The 24888-nt window shown below is 38.8% G+C and overlaps 1 protein-coding gene and 1 pseudogene across 2 annotated transcripts; both read right to left on the bottom strand.

Annotated features, from left to right (window-relative positions):
- Nucleotides 1-3593: 3593 nt before the first annotated feature.
- Nucleotides 3594-5321, bottom strand: LOC5571069 (uncharacterized protein C1orf43 homolog). 2 transcript variants are annotated; one of them, XM_001659458.2, is made up of 6 exons: nucleotides 4937-5321; nucleotides 4706-4877; nucleotides 4466-4595; nucleotides 4326-4412; nucleotides 3965-4266; nucleotides 3594-3698 (listed from the first exon to the last, which is right to left on the bottom strand). In XM_001659458.2, exons 1-6 carry the CDS (start codon nucleotides 5165-5167, stop codon nucleotides 3673-3675), a joined length of 948 nt encoding a protein of 315 aa, XP_001659508.2. In that variant the 5' UTR covers nucleotides 5168-5321; the 3' UTR covers nucleotides 3594-3672. The 2 variants fall into 2 exon arrangements, with proteins under 2 accessions (XP_001659508.2, XP_021711674.1); XM_021855982.1 differs by having other exon boundaries at nucleotides 3594-3717.
- Nucleotides 5322-6446: 1125 nt separating this feature from the next.
- On the bottom strand, nucleotides 6447-24489 carry LOC5568822 (annotated as a pseudogene).
- Between the last annotated feature and the right edge of the window lie 399 nt (nucleotides 24490-24888).

A 24888-nucleotide genomic window follows, 5' to 3' on the forward strand; every position in this document is an offset into this window, starting at 1 on the left:
TGTTGTCGATAGATCAGCTTCCTGTCCAAAGTCAAACCTAGATCATCGGCTTCGTTGGACCATTCCACCGCTGTGCCGTTTAGAGTGATTTTGCAATTCTCAGCCGGAACAAGTCTGGGGGATTTTGATTGGGGGAACCTAGGACTTCGCCGCGTTAATACATATCTTCCAGCTGATGAGGTATTCTGTCAAGACATCCAGGCCTCGTTAGAGTTTTGCCGTGAGCGCTCTGATCTGATCTGCAAACGGAGACAGCGCGCCGCCTCCTGGGGGTGCGGGCATATCGGAGGTGAACAGGTTGAATAGCAGGGGCCCGAGGATACTGCCCCGGGGGACGCCTGCGATGATGTCATGCGCCACGGAAATTGCTCCGTTTAGTTATACCCGGAATGTTCTCGCTGACAGATAGTTATAAACTATTTTCACCAGGTAGCTGGGAAGATTATATTGTCGAAGCTTGAACACCAGACCTTCATGCCAGACGTTGTCGAATGGTTTTTCGACATCGAGCAGAGCCTTGGCAGAGGTTTTGGATAGGGACTTGTTCCGTCTGAGGATGTTGGCGACTGGGGACAGATGGTGCACAGTTGAACGACCGCGTCGAAAACCAAACTGTTCCTCGAGCAGGATGTTGTTTTGCTCAACAGAAGCAAGAAGTTGGCGATTAACTGCTCTTTCAAAAAGCTTTGATAACGCTGAGAGAAGGCTGATGGTGCGATAGCTTTTGGGATAGGAAGGATTTTTGCCAGGTTTACTGATGGGGACGACTTTAGCTGACTTCAAGGGCGAATGGAAGTAGCCAAGCCGGAGACACTGGTTGAAGATCACCGCGAGGTGATCATAGAACTGGACGCTCAAGTGCTTGAGTTCCAAAATCATGATGTAATGTTATCGAAACCTGCGGCCTTCATTTTTTTGGAGTATTTTAAATAGGTCGAGAGTTCGTCCAGGTCCGTCCCACTCGGGCTCAGATTGGGTACCACTTCTAGTACTGCATTTGGTCCCTCGGTAGTGCAAAAGGTACCCACGTTTGACAGATCGCAGTACACTTTGAACGGCATTCTAGATTACCTTATGAGCCATAAAATTTTGGGTAACTGCAAGGGACATGGGGGTCTTTAATTTGTCTTTGGTTCGTCAGCTGTGATCTCCAACTCCTCCGAGAAGTCGTTGGGAATCTGATGGTGGTTTTTTGCATGCTCATTAACGACAGCTTCATGTGGACTGATGATATTGCGCCCAAGATTATGTGAGCTGACGAAATGTCGACCTATTTTGGCTGCTTTCTCAGCAGGCGTTATCAAGCGATCTACGGGGCTATTGTTATCTTGCGGAACCAGCGGTGGAATGGGTCTAGGCTTGGTTTTTAAAATTTTTGCCAGCTTCCAGAACGGCTGAGCACAGTCTGGGAGAGCGCGGATCTTATTTGCAAAATTTTGGTTTCTGAGGTGCAACATTCTGGCCTTGATAATTTAGTTCATCCGATCTACATCGGATTTAAGGACAGGCAGCCCAGCTTGCTGGTACTGCATGAGGATGGTGTTGCGAAGTCTGATCAAATCTTTAGTAAGCCTATCGATTGGTATGTTGTTGCTCACCTGACTGTTTGCCGGCACGTGTCGTTCCCTGGCCTGGGAGATCGCTTATTCGATGGACTGCAGCTGTCGATCGACGTCATCAGTTGACTCCGGTCGCACCTCGTAGTCGACGTGGGTGTCGACACACTGCCGGAACTGGTCCCAGTTGACACGATGTAGTTGCGCCGAGTCGTTGCGTTGGGTAGTATGCAGCGATGATGGTGATCGGGCCGTCCGAAGCTTGCAATTCAACTCCTACGGCCTCGATGAGTTTGAGCTGCATGCTCGGCAGCAAGCTGCAGTTCATGTTGTGGTGGTGGCGACTACCCCTCCTTCAGAGCCGGTCCGATCGGTCCGACCTAGCCGCACAAGTCGATGGTTATGAATGAAGACGCTCATCTCAGGCTTGAGGTGCGTCTCCGTGATAATGGCGATGTCGATGCTTTTCTCTTTGAGAAAGTCGACGAACTCAATAGCTTTGTTCTAGAGGGAACAAGCGTTCCAATTTGCGATTCTAGTGATGGCCTCACGGGCCATATTTTGCATGGAAATCAAATACCACCGAGTTGGCGGCATTGATCTGTTCCGACTTGGAATCGCAGGCTAGCAGCCGTTGGAACAAGTCCCTTGTGTACTCCAATATTTGGTCCGGTGTGTACAGGGAGCCGTCGTCGTAGGTAGGAGTGCCGGGGGCACTGGGTCCAGGATTCCCCCATCCAGGAAAGGGTGCATTTTGCACCGGTGGAGCAGCGGCGGCGGTCGCGAGGCTATGCTGAACGGAGGGGGCCGACTGGCGGGATGCCTGCCGGTGGTTTGGTGGAAGCGGTGGCAGATTGGGCACCTGGTAGCGGGGAGTTGGAAAGTGCTCCTCAGTCAGCGATGGGGGTGGTTGGTGCTGGCGTTGCCATCCCTGCTTCTTGGCGGGCGCTTGCTGACGGATCACCAGGAACTCCGCTCGTTTGGGGCAATTACGGCTGCTGATTGGAACCGCAGTTGGCGCACTTCGGTTCGATACCCTCCATCGGCTGACATGTCGTCGTTGCGTGCGCGCCGGCACATTTGCCACAGCGGGGCTTTATGTGTCAGTTCCTCTTCCCGTGACCGAACGCGAAGCAGTTGCCACACAGCGTCACGTCTCTCTTCTTCGGGCGGTAGCACTCCCATTCAACCACGATGTTGAAGAGCGCTGTCACCTTCGTCAGGCCTGCCATAGTGGTGAAGGGGTCCAGGTGGGCCAGGTAGAGCTGGTCCCGATGCCTTCCTCCTTGCGCTCGCCGGATGGGGAACACATTCGTCGGCTTCCGTCCTGCCGCCTTCATCTCGTCGACGATTGCCTCCGGGGTGTACTCCGGCAGCCCTCGGACGAGAACCATCAACGGCTTGCTACCGGGGGCATCGTGGGTGTAAAATTCCACCCCCTTTGCCTTGTCGTAGCCGGCGCCAGAAGCGCACATGATTTTGGTGCCGGTGTGGCACAGCTTGAACAGCGGCCTGATATTGTTGGCCGCTTGTTCGGACGCCGTGAACAAAAGGGAAACCTTCGCCTTCTGGGGGACTTGGTTCACTGGCAGTAAGGCAAACTGGTTGTTTGCCAGCAACCTGCTGTTGCAAGCCGCCAGGTTGACATCTTCATTGCGGGCTCGCTTCGGGGCGCTCGTTTGCCCGTTGTCAGTCACGCGGACGCAAAATCGCGGAAAAACGGACTGTGTACTTCGCACAAGAAAACGAATTTCGAACTTCGAAAGCGAGCGAATCGGAAAGAACACATCCTCAATGAACGGCAGTCCGAAACAGAATTAACTAACCAAGCAGGGAGAAAAGTTGCATTTTTTAGCCCTCCCGGTTGTTGCTTCGGTTGCCATGGTTTTCTAGACCACGACGTTGACGCCGACTAGACTGACGTGTTCGGTCTAGGAAAACCTCAGATTGCTTCGATACTCCAAAACAAATCCTAGCTACGCATACGTCCAAATTGAACAAGGATGTCATCATCTATTACATTTAATGTTTATACCGTTTTAGCTGATTGAAGCTGTTATTATGCATATTAATAATTTTAATAGAGCTTACAATGAATTTCCTGCTAATTCGCATCCTAAACCATTTCAATCTTTGAAAGACCTGTGTATGGCGAAGGTTTCTTTGAAATAGAAAACAGACACAAGGGGAAAGAGAGAGAAAAAGAGAAAGCCAGAAGCCGATAGAGAATAGAGGAAAATTAGAGCTGTAATAAGCGTGAATTTTTCCAACTGTTTGAAATCTGAAAAATTTCATATAGGTAGCTAATTTGGACCACCAACGGTGGTCACACAGTACAGGAAAGGTGCTTTCGCAGCAAAGTAAATGTGGAAAGGAAACACATAACATTCAATGTGTAGACATCTAACCTGTTTCTCCATGGTACTGTGAGATGCTGAGTATTTCGTTTTCGTCTATTTCCTGTTGCTGCTGCTGTTGCTGTTCCTGTTGGTGCTGCAACTGAACGCCCAGAGACAGATTCAATCGGGCATTGTGATTGCCTCCATCACTTCCTGGGCCACCCACTCCCCCGCCAACCCCGGTGCCACTCATGGGCGGAGGTCGCAAACGAGATGGATCCAATAGGGATTGCATTTTACTTTGCTTCTTCACGGGGGTTCGATTAGGCGACGATTTGCGACTGTTACTGAACGATTTGAGCATTTTGGTTCTAAAACAAGGAATTTTGCCTTGAATGAACATTAGATTAGGACATAAAGCATGACTTACGCATCAGTTAGCTTTTTCAGCAGTCTTTGGTATGATTGGTATTCCTCTTCACCAAATTCATTGGGATCGTGTCGTGCGTGTTCATACCTATAATTTGAATCATTTGTATTACACCTCAAAACACAAGACCTAAAACCTACATATCACAGAACTGATGGATCAATCTTTGGCCAGAACCATTCAGCGGTGCAGCTAAGGTTGTGAGGAGGAATGCTCTCAAACTGTCCCGAGGATGACGAGTAGATCCATCTTGTTTGGCGATCTCTTTCTCTGAAAGTGGTCGAATGTCGATAAGAAAAATGTATATGTATAACAAAAAGCTTATTTTAATTTATTAGAACTTCCTGCCTAGAACAAAATGATGTAGACGTACAACTCACCAAGTTCTTTCACATCATCCATCGCCTTCATACGATAATAGTACGGCGGTAGGTTCGAATCCGGTTGCAGGATGTACTTCTTTCCGTCTGTTTTATCGTCCCACAATAGTTTCGGTTCAAAGTAGATCTTTTGGATACAGTCGATTCGTCTCTCGATTTCCTTTTTGATAGACTGCAATAAAAAAATCGGTTTTATTCTTATGATGCTTCCTGAAACTTTTCCATTGTTACCTTCTTTGCATCGTGTCCAACGGCAACATGGGGACCACGTCGCTGGCGAAGCGTAAACCGGACAATCTGTCGTTTGGCGATGATAAAACAGATCGTCACCGCGAGGACTCCGCCCCCGATGATGAGCACTATCATTACCCCGGAAAGCTCTTCCATTTTGCTGCTGGTGCTGACACTACTGCTACTGCTACTGACGACGTCGATTGGCTTTTCAACAATTTTTTGCAACATAACTTAAACTACTACGGGATAATTCCACTTTTTTCCTCAAAAACACAAACAGTTGCACTTCTTAGACAACATTTTGTAATGAAAATCGATAAACTTTTGTTTTCGTGGTTGCGCGAGAACGAAACATTGAGCTTTGTTTTGAAAGATTGTGGAAGCAGAAGTAAACAATGCAATAACGCAGCCAGGAAAAGGTTCGGTGCCTTTTGCTATATACGGATTTTACCGACAACATAAGGGCCTATTCACAAATTTCATAACGCTAGAGGGGGTGGGTGGGTGTCCTAACGATGTTATGGTCCATACAAAAATTGAATAACATTCATACAGAAAGCGTTACAAGAAGGTGGGTGGGTGTCCAAAATGGCCAATTTCAGCGTTATGAAATAAATGGTGCCGTGGTAAAATTGAATGCACAAAATATTCGAAATAAATGCGAATTTGGTCTGCACAAATCAAGTGGTGTTGTGTATTTAATTTAACCCTCTGATATAGTTTTTTCCAACCGCAACGCTGTTCTCAGTATCTGTTTTTTTTTTCTTTATTGTTGAATTTAATCCAACGAGAATTTCCACAATTATTATTCTCCGCCGTTAGCGAAATAAATACGCACGATCCAGTTGTGGTTGCAAAGGAGAATAGGGTTTGATCACAAATTTCACCCACCCCCTCGTAACGCTTTTTGTATGAATATTCTGATAGATTTGTATGAGTTGTAACATCTCATGGACACCCACCCATCCCCTTCAGCGTTATGAAATTTGTGAATGGGCCCTAATAATTTTCCTAGTTGAAATGTATAAATTCATTTTAGTTTCATTTGAATTTCTTAAAATATAGTTTAGGCCGTGTGGTACGCCATGATAGGTTTGTGAACCCCTGTGGAAAGTGTACATAGGATTTTCAATTATCATGTTTACTTACGTTTAGTTCCCTTTGTGTAATATTGTGTCCGTTCAGAGAATAGATATATTAGTAGTAGAACGCTAGTGGCGCTGTTGTCACAAAACTGAATTAATTTATAATAGACCATTTCCGTGAATTTTTTTTTATTGACTCAGGAGCTTTCAATTTCAATTTACTGGACAAACTTTCCTAAGGAACCCGTATGTTCTAAAGACTCTAACTATCGAAAAACAATAAAAAACTGGCGGCACGCCATTTGACCCCACGTTCTCTAAAAATGTTTGCGCATGATGATGTTCGCTTGACCCCTTCTTCCCCACGGTCCTGACGTTAACGCTGTGGTGAGTTTTAGATCAGCTGACTGTCAGTTATGACAAACGACTTTTTTGTTTTTATTGATCTTCGGCATCGTAGCTCCTGAGTTTCAGCGTAGGATCCAGCAGCGAATAGAACCGTCCGGTCCATGGTGAAATTTTGCCGGTCAGCGTGAGAATCAAGCTCAGAAGGACGGTGATCGTGGCGATCGAGACGACCAGCGCGTTGAACATAATTTCAAAATGTTCCTTCGATACACGAGAACGGACGTAGTCGACGAAGGCGTGCAACTGGTAGAGGCCGAACACACCGAAGGCCAGCATATGTTCTGAGCTTTGGACGGGTTGGAATCCAACGAAGGAAATCTGCATCGACAGGATCGTTCCGATGGTGTAGAGGGTGCTGTAGGCGATGTACACCCGATGCGTGAATCGACCAGTGGCCATCAAAGCCAACACGTGCAGCGGTATCAAGTTGATCAGGAACACGTAGCCTCCCCAGGAGGACACCATGTATAAATAGGCCAACGCTGCCATTGTGGCCCAGAAGATAGCTCCCGTTTTCACCGCCTTGATCCACATGTAGTAGGTCAGCAGCAAACAGAAGATGGCAACACCTTCGTTGTCGTACGAACCGGCCACCGAACGGGAGATGTATCCCGGAACCATTGAGATCATTGCTGCAGCCACCAATCCGGCCCCAATGGTGTAGATTTCCTTAGTCAGTCTTTAGTCAGTTTTGTGACCAACGATATGGCCCGCATGAACAGTTAGGCCGATGACCACTAGTTTATGAGCATCGCAGAGGCGTCGGGTGGTCTAATTATCAACCTGTGCACTTCAAATTTAGTGTCATATTATTTTTGCATTATTGGGTTCAAACCATTTTTTTAATGTTAATAAAATGTGTATCCTTATCACACAGCAAAAAAAGTTGTTGAATATTACATCGAAACTGCTGCAACCAAGTCATTCCCTCGGTTGTGTGATATTACACAGCCCGACGTACTCGCGGGCTATTGGTGTAATGAAAGCGACCGATGTAATTTTCCCGATGTAATATATTCGATGTACAAAATACGATGTAATCGATGCGGTGTAATATGAAAACTATGTAATCTTAGCGATCCCGAATCCCCCGTGCGAAATAAAGCGATCCCAAATTCTGCTCAATGGTTGATTAAATTGCTTTTTAATCTTTTTTCGATTTTTAATAATGTTTATGATGTTAAATCGGGTTCAAAATTTTTGGAATCGATTAAAGCAATTTAATCAACCATTGAAGGGAATTTGATGGTAGTAAGATAAGATATGTTTCAAACAAAAAAATAAGTTTACATTATTTATTCTATTTTTATTGAATTAAAAACGTTTAAATAATGCAGTATAACGACTGGAGCGCTTCAGGTGATAGTCCGAGAACCCGCAGTGGACAGAGATTAAATTCAAGCCTGCAGGCTCTTCAGGTAGAGATTAGTTTCCTTCAGCCAACAGTGAAATAAATCGCAGAGCTCGTTCAACTTTTTCGTGCCGATCTAAAAAAAAAAAACAATAATATATTATTGAATTGTACATATACATATATAAAATTAAATATACTACAATAGATCGATATATAATAAACATTCGAGGTAGTTGTTTAAACGGAAGTTCTATTCGAATGTTTTACGGAAATATGAGTTTTCAAAGTTTTTTCTTTGCTTTGGGGGACTCTTAGATGCAAAGATTCAACAAACCCTCTGGCAAATTTAAAAATTCTCCTGGTGTTTTGGAAATTCTTGAATTTCGTCGTCTACTTGCAGGTATTTCGCAAGGGATTTATCTTTTGGGCATTTGGTTGAAATCTGGTCCAGGTTATTTTTTTCTTGAAAAACACTTCGGGAACTCTACTACATTTCTCTTCCTTCTTCTCCTGAAATTCTAAATCTAAAAATAATTTTAATATTCTCAAAGACTCTCAAAAATTCCTAGAAATCTTTAGTTTTCACCGTAAATGTATAACAACTTTTAATATTTTAAAAAGACGCAAATGTTAATCTAGAAATATTCAGTCTTCTCGCATGATTCGTAAAAGCTTTGAAATTAATTTTTGGTTTTCTACGACAGTTTTTTTAAATCTGCAGTCTTCATTAACTATTTTAAATGTTCTAAATTCATTTGATAAGTATAAAGATACTGGTGTTAAGGAGTTGTTTTTTTATATTTATCATAAAGATCCTCGTGAATTTCCCAAAGGAATACCTTATAGCTTTTATCGGGAGATTGTGCTTTTTCCATGAGCTTCTTATAAAATTACATGATGGTTTTTCCTGACATTATAGAATTCCTTCAATATTTTCCACAAAACTTGCTTTTGACTTTTTCCCGCAATTCTTTCAGAAACTTTTCTAGATGTTCCACGAGTTTCTCATATATTTTTAATGTACTTTTATCAAATTGAATTTATATGAATATTAATTTATGAAACATTTCTGTTATTCATCCAATGTTTTTCTGGATTTAATTATGTAATTCGAACCTAAAGTTACTTTTAGAGTTGTTCTTCTAGAATTTATCTAAAATTTTTTAATGAAATTGTTCCACCTAGAATAAATAAAGTAGGGAAAGTGTACCAGTTATGACCATAGTTTTTCCCTATTTGGCCATATGTGAAATTTCGATGACTTTCGCATTTTTAATCTTTTTGAATGTTTTAACACCAAGATATATCTTATATCTTACTGCTAAAACACACAAAACTTTTCAAAATGTGGAGACATTCAAGTTATCACGTATAGCGAAATAGGGAACCACTATGGCCATAACTGGTACACCTACTCTATTTAGGATTTTTTTGTTTTCTCCATAATAGAATAGAGGAGTTTTTTTTCAATCCTGTCAAGCGTTCCTTTTGGAACCCATCCATGTGTTTGTTTCCTTTTCAGGTTGTATAGCGATTTAAAAATCACAGGTTTTCGTAGCTTGATCGAAAAAACAAATTTTTCTAAGTATAGCACAATTTCATTGCTTTTCAATATCTTAATTATCACTTTATAAATGATTATAGTTTATAAACTAACTCATGACTAAAACCAAGATCAGTCCAGCATCCTACAAAGTTTTTTAAGGATACAAAAACTATATGACAATCAACCCCCCCGCGAAGTGACAGATAACGCAATTTTCACGTACCTACTTTCAACGTAAACAATGGGGCCATCCACCGCTGCCGGCACAATTTTTCACTATGGCAGATCGGAATTTTGTTTCGTTGTTGACGGGTGCAAAACAACGAATGTAATGAAATGAAATAAGGGCGAGTCTGATATTTTCGTCTGCCAATGGAAATAAATTTAATAAAATCATCAAGATTAAGCACCAAATGAACTTAAGAGCGTACCAATTCGTTCGGTGAAAATATTAAATGACGTGTTAGTGCTTTGTTTTACGAAAAAGTAATCTATAAGAAATTACTTACAATACAGCCTGATTTGTGGATCGCTTTTATGCCCTCAAAAGAAAGCGCTGGCCGTAACATAAAATAAAATAAGATATTGTGGGCCTCGTGGCCGTGCGGTTAGTGTCGTTAGGCATTTAAGCGCATCGTGTCATTGGGTGTGGGTTCGATTTCCGCTTCAGCCGTTGAAAATTTTCGTCAGGAATGTTTCTCAACTATGCCACTGGAGCATCCTTATCCATTGTCTAGTGTTAAGTTCCATTCCGTACAGCTAAATGGCTGAAGACGGTGTCCTTATTTTTATTTGAGATGGAATCAAGTCGAAAAGTGATATATTTTTTATTTGCAGTTTTTTTCTATGCGGATTAGAAGACTTTTTCTCATACTCACCACCAGAGGTCTAAGTTTCAGTCAAATAAGCCTATGAACTAATATACGATGACGTCACGCTGCAACTGTCAGCGTGAAGAAAACCTTTATTGCGGGCGATGTATACAGAAAAATAAACGATTTAGTTGCACATTCATCCACGCATTGTTCATCCGGTGAACATTCGTGTTGGCGTGGATGTCATTTTATGTAAACATATTTAGATCGGAAAAAATCAACATGAAAAGAAGACCGTGGATAAGTCCATTGGATGCACTATCCAGCTTTTTAAAAGCGGTAATGGCCGCCAAAAGTTAGCTTACTTTCTGGTAGGGATCCAACATATTGACGTTTGGCTTTCAGTCAAATAAGCCTATGAACTAATATACGATGACGTCACGCTGCAACTGTCAGCGTGAAGAAAACCTTTACTGCGGGCGATGTATACAGAAAAATAAACGATTTCGTTGCACATTCATCCACGCATTGTTCATCCGGTGAACATTCGTGTTGGCGTGGATGTCATTTTATGTAAACATATTTAGATCGGAACAAATCAATATGAAAAGAAGACCGTGGATAAGTCCATTGGATGCACTATCCGCTTTTTAAAAGCGGTAATGGCCGCCAAAAGTTAGCTTACTTTCTGGTAGGGATCCAACATATTGACGTTTGGCTTTGGTCCGGTCAATTGACTTGTCCACCGGTGTGATAAATTCATTCGGTTATCCCGTATAGGCCAGAGTGAAAGAAAAATTACTAAAACTCTCACCGCTCAGCGAATACTTAACGGATTTCAATTATGTTTTGGCAGTATACTCGTACACATATCTAGTTTATAAAAGTGGTCAAAGAATCTCGGGAATGTTTCTGTGGCTGGAGTTATTGCGGTGAATCTCTGGGTCAGGTCGGGTGACAAGGGTTTTGTGCTTCTGTGCCCCTGGAGGAAGGCAAATTTCAAGTCATAGATAATTTCTAGAATCGGCCACTATATCAAGAAGTTTTAAGAAAAACGCATCAGCGTAAACCTTCTGAAAATCGATTTAATTTATTAATTATGTCAACTGCATTTGATTGATCCTACAAATGACCATTTTCGGGTCCTCGGGATGCCTAAAATTTATGATAAAGTGCACAACTTGTATCTTAACATCTGTGTCAAGCTTATGGGAATGCATTTTAGTGAACTGTTATGTTCGATCAATTCTTTTAGAGATTTGAAACGGTTTAATACCTAACAAATCTAGAGCCGGTTCTTCAGGACATTAAGCCCGAGTGGCCGCATCTGATTACTCATACTATTATTTTTTATTTTGAAATTTGCCAATTTAAACCCCCTTCCTCCCTGAGGTAACAGGTTTTATATGAAAAATTTCAATTTATTGTATGGACCGAAACACTACAAAATATCCCTTACCTTCCCTTGTTGTGTTACGTAATATTTGAACGATCCCTAACAAATTTGTATTGCTTTGAATTGACAAGTGGTCAAAAAATAATTTCGTAGACAAAGGAACGCAGCACCTTCAGCATGCGGACCACATCACACCACTATTCAAAACTCGCTCGTGGGCCATACAAAATCTTCCCGATGACCATACAAATCCTTTTAGAGAATCGCTATTTGGTGATCACTCGTTTATAATGATGTTACAAATGCCAAACAAAAAATGTAAAACTATTTTTATGTCAATCAAGCATAATTCTAGTTTACGCCCTATTTTGAGCACACTCCATGATTTCATTGAATTTGACAGTACCACGGACCAAAATTTTTCGGTACATTGACGTTGTACTGCAGCTGTCATGATGCTCCCGGGTTGATGACAATTTATAGATATTAGAAATACGAATCCTTCAGAATATTTTATTTATAAATCTATATTCTTGAACATCCAGAAATAATGTTTTACGATTTCTCCAATAACACAATTTACTTTGAGGAGAGGAGAGTGTAGTCTGAAAATTATAAAAAATATGACCGCGTGGATTATGGACGGACAACTTATAATCTGCCACGAATATTACAAAACACAGATACTGGTGACTTACTGACCCAGGAATATGAATCAGCGAAATTAGAACTTTCCTCCAATTTCTCCTGTAATTACTTGAGAAGCTCCTTGTTAAATTTGTTCTAGAGATCTTGATGATTTTTCTTCAAGGAACTAATGAGACATGCTTTCTTTAATTATTCCGAAAGCATCTTCAAGATTTGTTTTTGGAATTTTTCAAGAATACCTTTAGGATTTCTTCTAAGAGTTCCTTATGAATTGCTTAAAAAGATTTTTTTGAATTTACTCAGAATTTGAGGATTTTTTCAGGGATTCCCCAGGATTTTTACAAAGATTTTATTTTAATTTTTATTTTTTTTTTTATTTTTCCACAGGCTTCAGATTTTTTCTGGAGCTCGATGTAAAATTGCTTTCGAACTTGATCAAGATATTATATTTAATTTCTTTCTTTATCTTTATTTGAGTGGCTTTTCGCCCTTGGCGAGTTCGCCAAAAGGTTTTCGTTTATTAATTCTTCTCAAATTCCCAGCAATTCTTTCAGGAGTTCCTCTTGAAATTTTCCCTAGTAATTCCTTTTGGATTTTTTTTTTTTCACAATTCAATTAAGGATTTTTTTGAATACCTCCAGGAATCCATTCATAGTTTTTTTTTTAATTCAAGATACGAGAAATTGTTTGAATAGGTTTTTCATACAATACCCTGCAAGTTTTTTTTATTTCTTCCAGGAGCAAGTCCATTACATATTTTGTATGAAAATTTTCTTGAAGTCTAATTGTTAATACCTTATGAAATTGCTTAACTGTTTTGGAGAATACGAACTAAAACTACTCATTATCAAATATTTTCAGAAATCCCAGAATATAATTCAGAAAATAAATATAATTCATGCTTTCAAAAAACGACCACACTGGACCCACATAAAAGAAGGAGAAACCAAACAAAGATATTTTTTTATAAACTTTTCTCAGATAATCCAACTAGACGTTTCTGTAAAGATATTTCCTAGAGCTTTTTTAAATTCCTCTTGACATAACGATAAGTATTACAATATGTTTTTGCATGATCTTCTCTTATTTCACCATCGGGTATTTGACCTAAGATTCGTTCAGATATTACCTCGAAAATTTCTTCAGGAGATCATTCAATGTTTTTATTTACAGAGCTCCCAAGCAAATCCTTCAAAATTTTCGTTCAAGATACCTTTGGGAATTAAGATCCTTCTTTAGAGCAGTGATGATGTGCTATACCCAAGTAACACAACATGTCTCATATAAATCACAATGACTTCAATATGACTAATGAGAATGTTCTGTTTCATAGCGAAAAAACTGGAATTCATTCTTATATATGACTGGAAAAGCGCAGAAGGTGGAGCTTGTGCAACATATTTTTGTTGCCAAAATTATGTATCATATGGGTTTAGGTATACATAATTATGTATTATACTTTGTCCAACAAACCATTAACGCAACAAAATACTGAGAACATTTGGTAGTGGAAATACATTGAATGGTCGACAATGAAAAATGTAAAAGTGCAAACATTGACAAGCCTTTATTTTTGATTGCATAACTGTTATTGATTGATTACTGTTTTCTAACACAAAATTAATATGCGAATCAAAAATTATGGTGAAATATGCACTTTTGCTTCGAAAAAAACAATTCGCCCTTATAAATCGTTCAATATACATGTTTCGACGTCAAGCCGAGTAAACATTTCCAAAAAGGAATCATCACATTGTGCAAATTAGTTCATTATTTTGTTTTCTACTAATATACTGAACTATTATTACTTTTTCCAAAGCTTCAGAACAAAAATCTCATCGTTATGGTAAATATTCAAAATTCAATTCAAAAATTAAAGATGGTCCCCTTAAACACACTGCATGTCGAGTGTTTTGGGAAAAGACAAAAATTTCATTGCCAATCATTTGCCATTGTTTCATTCAAGGCAGTGAAAAGTTTTCAGGGACAACTAGTGTGATCGTAAATTTACAGTGTGATATAAGTTTGATAAATCACTTGACTATGACAGCATAAATTGAAGTTGTAGCATGGAAGTTGCTTCTCAAGTCTCACGAACCGCTGTTGATTTGTACCCGAAATAAAATAGTCTAATCAGGTTATTACCAAAAACTATTCCGGCAAACTTTATGTTACAATTTTGTTGACGAAAAACTCCTATACCAAATGACTATGAAGTGTTTTCTAAGTATTTATATATTTTTTCCTATAATTTTTCACAAAAACATGTAAGCCCTGCATGAACACAACTGTAAGCGAGTTAGGTAATTCCATTGAATCGGTATTTAGAGCATACCTTAAAAATAATAATTTACTCGAAACACTTGCTTAAAAGTATTCAGTGAACACCATATGGCGAATTTCTTAGCCGGCAGTGTATTATCCATGCTATCAAAAGTATTAAATGTCACTTTTGTTGCATTTGTTTTATAGACAACTAGAAAAACTTATATTTGACTGAAAATAAACATAATTTGTTTATTCAGAACATGTTTGAAAAGAGTATATATTATGACATACATGTAACATGAATATGACATATTGAGACTATTTATTTGTCGTACATGTCTAAAACAACCGAAATAAGACATATTATAACCAAACACATGTTTTGATAAACATAAGAAGACAAATATAAAACATAATATGGTTGAAACATAGTAAACGTAATTAGAACATTTTCAGCAAAATGGTAGATTTGTATTGCAAAACAAATTATATGCCTTAGTAGAACATCTCCATTCAAGGTCAATATTGAAATGTTTAACAAAACAAAATAGCGACTTACGTGAGACATGACATATTTCAAAAACTTTCTAGCAATCATTGTAGGACAAACTGTGTATTTTTTAAATTTGGATATATGTTTTCGGTGTTACTTGGGATAGCCATGCTGAAGGTAACTGGGTTTGATTCCCGGTTGGTCCAGAATCTATTCTTAACGGTAATTTTTTGACTTTCTAGGGTATCTTCGTACCTGTTATGAAACTTTGGAAAATAAAGCTCTTAATAATAAACTTTGGAAGTACTCTTAGAGCGCTAAGCTGAGAAGCAAACTCTGTACCGTAGGGATGTTATGTCAAGAAGAAATCCTTTAAGAATCAAACCTGGTGCTTAGGAATAATTCCAGAAATCCTACAACAGGAATTTCTTCAGGAAGCCTTCCATGAACTATTTCAAAAAATTCTCAAGAAAATCACAAGCCCTTCAGGAACTCATCCGTTGATTTTCCTAAGATTTCTTCCAAGATTTTTTGAAATAATTCTTCTACAAATACGATTTCTTAGAATTTCCTTTACAATTTTCGTTATGGTTTTCTTTAAGATTTTAACCAAGAATTTCTCTAAAAATACCTTCAGATTATGTTTCACATAATTTATCCAGGAATTGTTCCAAAAATGTCTCAGATATTTCTGAAGGAAATCCTAATTTAATATCTGTTGAAACTTCTGAAGAATTCCTAATGAACTCCTGCAAGAACCTCATAAAGAAATCCTGGATTCTTGAGGAAGTTTGGAGGATTTTCGAGAGCTTTCTAAGATAATTATTGAAAATAATCAATCAAATATCTGGATTTAATGTATCCAACTGGATTGTCTGAAGGAACTCCTTGAAAAATATCGGACGGAATACCTGAAGAATTATTAACAATTTCTGTATTGTTTGCTGGCATAAAGTCTTTTGAAGAATCCATGGGAGCTTTACTATTCAATACACATTTGAAAGTACCCGGGAGTAATTTCTTCATGAAATGCTGAAGAAATTCCTAGAGAAATATCTGAAGGAACTTCATGCGGAATTCTTGGGCCGCAAAATGGTGAGTCGACAATCAGGAAGGAGCGTCCAACACAGCTCTGGTCCTCACAAGTTCCTACCTCGCGCTTCCACGGGTCAAATGATGACAAAGACCGCCAGCTAAGGGTTGCGTACTTAGCTGGTAGTGCAGCCTGGGCACTGTTGTCCTTCTGAATCAGCTAGAGTGAGGAGGTGCGTTTTGAGCGTCTGTACACCAGGAGGTGCGGCTCAAACAGCGTCTGTTCTGGTATCCAGCGGCTGAGTACGAAACGCTGTATCACGTCAGCTACACCTAAGATGGCAGTCCCATCAACGTGATGTAGGTAGCGCGACCCCGGTAAGGTAGCATACCGAAGTCATTATCCACCACGAAAATGGAGAAAGAAGAAGAAACGAACGTTATTTTTGGCAACCGACCTGGCAACGAAATAAGGACTATGATTGGAAACTCGGTACCTGGAACGTCAGGACCTTAAATGAACCTGGACGAGTGAGCCTTTTGGCTCGTGAATTGCGAAAAGTTGGCGTGTGCGTGGCTGCTATTCAGGAAGTGCGTTGGCTAAGATCTGGAGAACGTGAATTCAGAGCGGTAGACCCCGTCGCTAACACCGCTTTCAAATACAACATCTACCACAGCGATGGCGAAAGCTAATGGGGATTTTGACGGTTCGATTGGCGGCTTACCGCCTACTCGCATTTCTACCTTTCAACAATAATTATTTAACACAAAACTAATATCAGATGGGCCGCCATTCTGTGGAGTGGTGTGGCCCCTTCCTTTCCTTGTTTTCTTATCTTTCCAGAACAACCGAAATGAAGAAGGAAACCTCCAAGCCATTGTGGAGAACATTTTGATTTTTTGATTACATTTTGATTACATGGATAATAATAACTACTTACACCCTGACAGAACTGCCTATCTCAAAAATAGGTAGAAGGGCGGGACGATGGTGCGAGCCTACCCACTCTGTCATCGGTGTGCCATTAAAGTAAATCCAATACAAGAATGCAGTGCAGAACCTCATAACGCCTTTTTCGGTAAACGTATTTCCCAGCGTGGGGTTTATAGGGATGTTTGTGTAAACAACGCAGATTGGCCATGGCTAGGGGGTGCGTTGATATTAGCAGATTAGCAGAAATGCTGAAGAAATTCCTAGAGAAATATCTGAAGGAACTTCATGCGGAATTCTTGGTATAATGTTGTATAATCCTGTATAATGTTGAAGAACTTCTGGAAGAGTTCCTAATAGGTTTCGTAGAATAATCCCTCGAGAATTTTTGAAGCAACTCGTGGAAGAAACTGTAAATGAATTTTTAACGAAATGATTACGAAATGGCGGTATTATTATACGCAATTAGGGTTGTTATGTATATTATTATAATTTTTATTATTAGGAGAATTCTAAGCTCAGGCTGATTCAACTGCAATGAAATATCCAAAAGAATTTCTAAAAAAATCCGATTTTTGATAGAATACCTGCATAAATCTTTGGAATATTACCTAGTCTCTTAAAAAAACTTTACACAAAATCGAACTCTTTTGTGTTATTTTCACACATTCTGAAATTCTGCTTATTTTTTTTCGAACTTCACGACGCACAGAGGTCGTTTTTGACAGTCATCAACTCATTTTTTTATATAACCGATCTGAGTGTAGAGCATCAACTAAGAAGCAGTAAGAATATCTGGAAAAATAACCAGAGGATGATCCCTAGAAAAGTGTTTAGAAGTAATCACTGTGAAAGTTTCTAAATTAAGCGTTGGAATGTTAAATAATTCTAGGAGCAATTTTTTTCTAAGCAATTCTTAAGAAAATGGAAACAAACAGAAATAGAATATGAAAACGAATTCCTGGGACAAATGGTGGAGAACGCCAAGCTGAGGGTTATGGGTTTGAATCCCACCAATCGAGGATGTTTACGTAAACGAAATTTTCTCGACTCACCAAATGGTAATCTTACAAAGGAAGCTTTGAGTTATTAACTGTCTGTGGAAGTGATCATAGGAACACTAATCTGAGAAGCAAGTTCTGTCTTTGTCGGTACGTAGCGTCAGAAAAAAGTAGACCTTTTTTCTATAACATTTCAAGAATAATATCAGTAATAACAAACCGTCAAACATTTCCAGAATTACTCAGTTTTAGCAGAATTTTGAGAAGTTTCAAAACATGCCTCAGCGTTCTCTAATAATTCATACCTTATTTTTATTTCTTTTAACATCTCACATTTTTGGAATTCATCCACTTTAGCCAATAATTTCTAACAACTTTAAAATGTTCATGGCCGATTCAAATATTTCAATAATCACTCAATAACAACATCAATAATCAATGTTGTCAAAAATTTCAAACATTTTTTTTTATATTTCTAAAGTATTTGTTCTACTAACTATGTTTGAATATTCCGAAGAGATGTAAATATTTGTTCTTCTAGATATTTTGGACCAAGAAATGATAAAAACTCAACAATCAGTTTATTTTTTCCTAAAATTCAAAAATTTTTAAAACTTAATAAAAAATCGTCAAACATTCATAGAAACAATTCCTTCAGTAATTACTAAGAATATATGTTTTTCATAGTAACTCTACACTGCCAGTAACTGCATATTTGTCACATTCGACATTTTCGTCAATTTGGAGTTAATATCGTGGAGAGGCATCAAATAATAAAGACTTTCGATCAACTTACAGAAATCTGTGAGATTGTTCTAGAAAATTCGAAAAATATATCAAGTTGTATTGTCACAATGTAAATTGTAACCGCATAACAGTCACATTGAGATTATTGATGAGTCTCGTAATGTAATAGCAATCAGAGGCGCGTCCACGTTCGAAACCATGGGTAGGACAAACGTTGGCAATTTTTTGTGCACAGTGAAGCTAAAAAAAATTTTAACCCTGGACTAGAAATTGACATTGACTATATTCGAGGGGCTCAAATGAGGGAATTCTACTGTTTACAAAAGTTCTACCGATATTTTCAAGTGACGATCCCGCTCAACAGAAAAAATAGCATATTTCTCTGAAGACTAGCTTATTTTTGACTCGCATACAATTAGTATAGAATGAAAAATACAATTTGTATAGAATCCCATACCATTTGTTTAGAATGAAAAAATGAAAATTGTGGGCTTCGTGGCCATGCGGTTAGTGTTAACAAGCATTTAGCCGTATCGAGTCAAGGGGTGTGGGTTCGATTCCCGCTTTCGACTGTGCCCCTGGGCGTTGCATGCTAGTCCGTTGTCTAGTGTGGTGCTACCTTCAAAGGGCAAATCGTCAACTGGAAGCATTAACGTGTCGATGTCTTTTTAAAAAAAATCACTGAAAAAAAACTGCAAAATAGATTGTCATAAAACTAGTTTTTGTCACTGACAGAACAGAAATGGAATTTCTCTAAAGATTATTTCAGAAATTATATGAAATTCTTCAAAAAATCTTCGACAAATTTTTAAAGAAATTCATAATACCTCCAAGATTTTATCCAGTGATTCATTCATCGATTTCCATAGGATGTCGTCCAAGATTCCCGGTCAAAAAGTCTTTTAAAATCCAATCTATAACTACTCCAAAAATTTTTAGGGATTTAAAATTGTCTTTTAAGATGTGTATAAAATTTCAACTAAAGGTTTCTCTAAAGACACCTGAAGCAATTGCTCCAGAGATTCCTACTTCTGTAGAAAAAATCCTCCAGCTTTGAGATTTTCTCAAGTAAGCCTTGAAAGTTTTTTTTGAGGATTTCTTCCAGAAATGTCTCCAGGGAAATGTCAAGATTTTTTACTAAAAAATAAATCCGTCAGGTATTCCTAAGCAAAATCCTAGAGTAACCTCTGAAAAGGGTACGTTTTAGAGTCCCCCCTAAATGAACAAGGATCTCTGAAACAACTCCTGTACTCTTGAGGAAGTTTTAGAAGATTTCCGAAATAATTTGCTAAGATAAATTTCTCGAAAAATATTGCACAGAAGCTCTATATAAATTTGTGGAATGATCGAAGAAATTATATGAAAAATCACAATGTATACTGGTATGAAAAGTTGAATAAACTTTTGACGATTGCATGGGATTTTTTTGAGAAACTTTTAAAGAAATGTTTGGTAAAACTGCAGAAGTAATACTTGGATAAATGCTGGGAAAATTCATAGAAAAAAAACCGAGATTTGTTCGAAGACCCCTCAAAGCATTTTGGTTTGAGGGAGGAAGCGGAGAAATTCTTGCAGGGTTTCTTGAAAAATTTAATTAAAAACTTAGGCTATTCTGGTTTTAGACACTCTAGCATAATCCTTTTTCATTTTAAGAAATTCTGTTTGAATCTGGAGGATATTCTAGCATAGTTTTGAAAAAAATTCAAAATAATACCTGAGGACATTACTTGAGGCAGCTATGGAGTTCTCAAGGATTTCTTGGAGCAAATTCTGGAGAATTTTTTTTGAAAAGCGCTGAAAGAATTTCTGGGAGAATCTTTAGTAAAATTTCTGTAGAGATCAATGTGGAAGACCCTTAAAGTATTCTAAATAAAATCACGATGATAATTCCTGAAGTTTCTCCTTGGGAAATCTGTGACGAAATTCTTGAAGAGCTTGTTATACCCGTTATAGTCTCTGAAAGTTTCTTTAACCCTGTATAATTTTGCATAAGGATTCAATACAAGCAATTTTTCCCTTGTTCTGATTATATTGAATAAGGGTATGGAGGAGAAGGAGAAACCATTTGCTATAAATAGATACTTTACAGACATTCGATGGAAAGTAGACTTTTTAGATACTTGCATAAAAATAGCGACCAAGATTTTAACAAGAAACCTACTGCCAGTTTCTCTTACTGCCAGAACTTTTGGGGGTCATTTACAAACCATATCACACTTAACTAGGCATGATAATACAATGTATTCCATCCTCCATAAGAATAAGTATGACGTTGATCGAGTTTGTATTGATGATAAGACAGTTGACAGACTATACTTAAATGATTTACTTTATTTTTCAAGCTTTTTGCTGATCATGTTTCTTTTTTTTTTTTGTTGAATCGTGGGTAGGACAATCCTTTGACTGTCCTACCCAGGTGTTTTCATGCGTAGTACATGTCCTACCTGTCCTACCCACTTCCCGCGCCACTGATAGCAATGAAACTTATATCAGTACCCGTAACGCGGATAGATCAACTTTTCGTGATGCGTTACGGGGTAAGATCTACCAATTTGAACCCTAGTCTCATCTTGTTTGTCGAGCTAGGTTAATATGTTCTGATAATTCAAGGATTCACGGTACAAAGTCCTTGTTACTGGCAACAGTTTCTGAAATTGAATCTGTTTTATCTAGCAGATGGCAGGGATAAGTAGGGGAAAGTGGGCAGTTTGGCCACCTTATGGTGAAGATGAATCGAAGCCAAACCTCAAATTTTCAAAAGCACGAATCTGGAGAACCGAATACCCATTTGAGCTGAAAGCTTAATCGATTGGTCACACCCAGCTAGTGACCAATCGATTAAGTTTTCAGTTTAAACGGATGTTTGGTTCTCCAGATTCGTGCTCTTGAAAATTTGAGGTTTGGCTTCGATTCATCTTCACCTTAAGGTGAATATGAATCGAAGCCAAACCTCAAATTTCAAGAGCACGAATCTGGAGAACCAAACTTCCGTTTAAGCTGAAAACTTAATCAATTGGTCACTAGCTGGGTGTGACCAATCGATTAAGTTTTCAGCTCAAATGGGTGTTCAGTTCTCCAGATTCGTGCTCTTGAAAATTTGAGGTATGGCTTCGATTCATCTTCACCTTAAGTCGATAAAAGTGCTGGAAATATTATGAGTTTTTAGAATATTTGCATGATTTTCTACAATTTTTAGATTAATACACTAGATCCACATGCTTCCTTTGTCTTATGAAGTTCACGGATAAATGATTGATTTTTCAAAATTTGTCATTTTTCGAGTCGATTTTTTACTGATGGGGTGATATGAGCACCCAATTTTTGATTGCAAAATAATCTCATATAATCTAAAAATTCAATTATTTTATTACTACACTTGAAAGTTTTAGTATTTATAAACACTCCGTGCAAGAAAATATATTTTTAAGAACATTCTAACAGTCGAACATCATCATTCTGAAATGATGAAATTTCAAAGAGCCATTCGGGGCAATATGGGCAGTTTTGGGGTTGCATGTTATTTCAGATGAAATTTCAAGAATTTATGCAGTTTTCAAGGGGTGCTCATTCCACCCCATTGGCCAAACCACCCCGACTACCCCTAATGGCCGAGAGACGAACCAGCCAAGGGCTGAAAGTCTCTTTAATAAAAAAAATTCATTCATTCCCTAATGGCCGTAATAGTCTATACGGACCGCTTGAACACCATCGGAAAGGATATGAAGGGTTGAGGTAGGGTATAGGGAATTGTAGAAGACTTGACAATCTAATGCGATTAATGCTGCAAAATGTAAATGTGATGAAAGCAATTTGATTTGAGTTTTGAAGTTTGATTTGACTTATCAAAATTCCAAATAGACCGACCATTGTACAAGTAAGAAAGAAAAAGCTGGTCTTCTAGAAATTTTATAAACAACAAAATAATAACAATACGAGAGGGCTGCTGATGGCACGATGCGATGCCTTTGGAGCTTTTGATAATGATTGAACATTACTATAAAGAACGCAATTCACTCGATAGTGACAAATTTACAAACTTTAACTGTTTTTATCATATACAGATATACAATGACATTTCAGTTCACTGATTGACGATGCTGATTTAAATAAAAATATTTGATATTATTAGTTCATTTGTTTGTGTAATGAAGGAGTTATTATTGAAAAAGTTTTACTTACTCTTGATGATAATACTTCCCCGACCAGAATTATTCTATTTTGAGCACCCTTTTCGAAGCTATTCTATCCAGGTATCCATTTACTGCTTACAATCCTGAAATTATTCTTATTGTGCATGCTCATGCATTATATTAGTAAAGACCATAATCATGCAACATATAAGAAGGTGAGAAAGAGAGAATATAGAAACAGTGATTAGTAATGAGTTAATTATGTAGTTTTGTAATAAGTTTTGGTGTAATGTAATTTTGTAACAATTGAACAGTACTAACAGATGCTATTGATCTCCCTTTGCTCCTATCCGCAATCCGGTGCACGCGCCCTGTTGGGTTTCGAAAACCTCGTAGAAGAACAAACCGTCAATGGCAATGGCGTCCCAATTACTACCCCACATTGCACATTCAAGGGTCTGACTGTGCTCCTAACCCACCCTCAGTTTGTAATCTTTTCGTCAGCTTGAAATTATATTTTCCCGAAGTGAAAGTAATTTTGACAAGTGATAGCCGTACTATGCAGTAGTTTAAACAGGATCTTTAGGTCAGAAGATAAAATCCGAATTTTATAATAAAAAGGTTGCCATTGCTTTGAAATTCACCCAACATCTAATCAAAACTACTAACAACAGCGACCAATTATAAAAACTCATCGCTCCCTGGAATGTATACTCCCAAGCCCATGGTGCACGTGTATCGCTACGACTTATTGGGCCCAATCTATCAATCAATCCTTTAGGTACTTGAACTAAAAAGAATTTTTCAAATATTGCCGTTAATGCCGTTGAGGTAATCTTTCGCGGAATACTCCTCGATCAAAAACAAGTGTGATAAGTCCCCACACGCTGTCCAACACGAAGAGTTATAATCTTAGGCATTAAGAGCAATTTATCTACATTTATACATAGTTACCCGTTTCACCGTAGTCGCCAGTAGAGCGTTCCCGCTTTTGAAGCTCCACACCGTTGCAATGTACCTTGCGGCTGATCTGGTACATCGGTTACATGTCGTGTAAGTTGGTGAATGCAGGAGTTGAGGATTTTTCCACCCGGCAGCAGGATGAATTGGCTATCTCCAGTACCATTCGAAGTATGCTCACGGCACCGAAGAAACGACACTCCATTCCAAGCGGAGGCTGGGCAAATCTGGCGGAAAAAAACCTGGATCCTCTTCACAACATCAATAGGGGTCAATGGGACCACCGGGAACGAACTGTTAATGGTGATTGCCTCAGCGATCCTCTTTCCGGATTGCAAGGATCATCATCACGATAACGGCTGTCGTACCATCGCATACTTATCACCTCGGTAGGACTCTCCTGTTACGGCCAGAAATTGCAAATTTTCTTGGGGGGTTTGTTCCACTTGAATTCGAAACATTATTGTTTTGCCACATCAATTGCACAGCTATTGAACTCGTCGGATGTAAAAGCATTTCTTTTCACTATACTTTAAGAGTTTTCCCGGAGTTTTAGCAACGAAAAATCGCGTAAGAATAAATCGCGATCGCGAACTTCTGCCACGCCGGCCATCTTTATCCACCGACCAAAACAAACTATGGGCAGTGTTGCGAGATGTATCATTGCATCAGTGTTGAATGCAAAATGACATCGAAATTGTGTAATATCACTCAAGTAGATTGGAACGACTTGGTTGCAGCTGTTTCGATGTAATATTGGATTAGTTGTAATGTGAATATTACACAATTTCAATGTGATGAAAAATGGTAATGTTGATTCTGTGTAATATCAAGGCGATGTAATATAACATCGAAAAGATGCTATATTGCATATGAATTTCGCGGTTGCATCGGAATTGTTATACATCGACATGAATTACATCGATGCGGATTACATTATTTTTTGCTGTGCAGCATGACCATGCTGAGGGTCGTGGGTTCGAATCCCGCTGGTCGAGGATCTTTTCGTAAAGCTCCCAGGGCATAGAGTATCTTCGTACCTGCCACACGATATATACATGCAAAAAGTGGATACGAGTAACTGACACTGAAGAAGACTGCAAGTGGTAGTCGAAATACGCGTATCTGTCAAAGA

The sequence above is a fragment of the Aedes aegypti genome, chromosome 3 (assembly GCF_002204515.2).
Source record: "Aedes aegypti strain LVP_AGWG chromosome 3, AaegL5.0 Primary Assembly, whole genome shotgun sequence".
NCBI lineage: Eukaryota > Metazoa > Arthropoda > Insecta > Diptera > Culicidae > Aedes > Aedes aegypti.

Excerpts from the sequence above, each read along its gene's own strand:
- LOC5571069 (XM_021855982.1), bottom strand. The coding sequence starts at position 5,167 with ATGTTGCAAAAAATTGTTGAAAAGCCAATCGACGTCGTCAGTAGCAGT. Across the intron at positions 4,413-4,465 it reads ATCCATCAGTTCTGTGATAT|GTATGAACACGCACGACACG; the intron begins GTAGGTTTTAGG and ends TTCAAATTATAG. Across the intron at positions 4,267-4,325 it reads CTGAAAAAGCTAACTGATGC|AACCAAAATGCTCAAATCGT; the intron begins GTAAGTCATGCT and ends TCCTTGTTTTAG.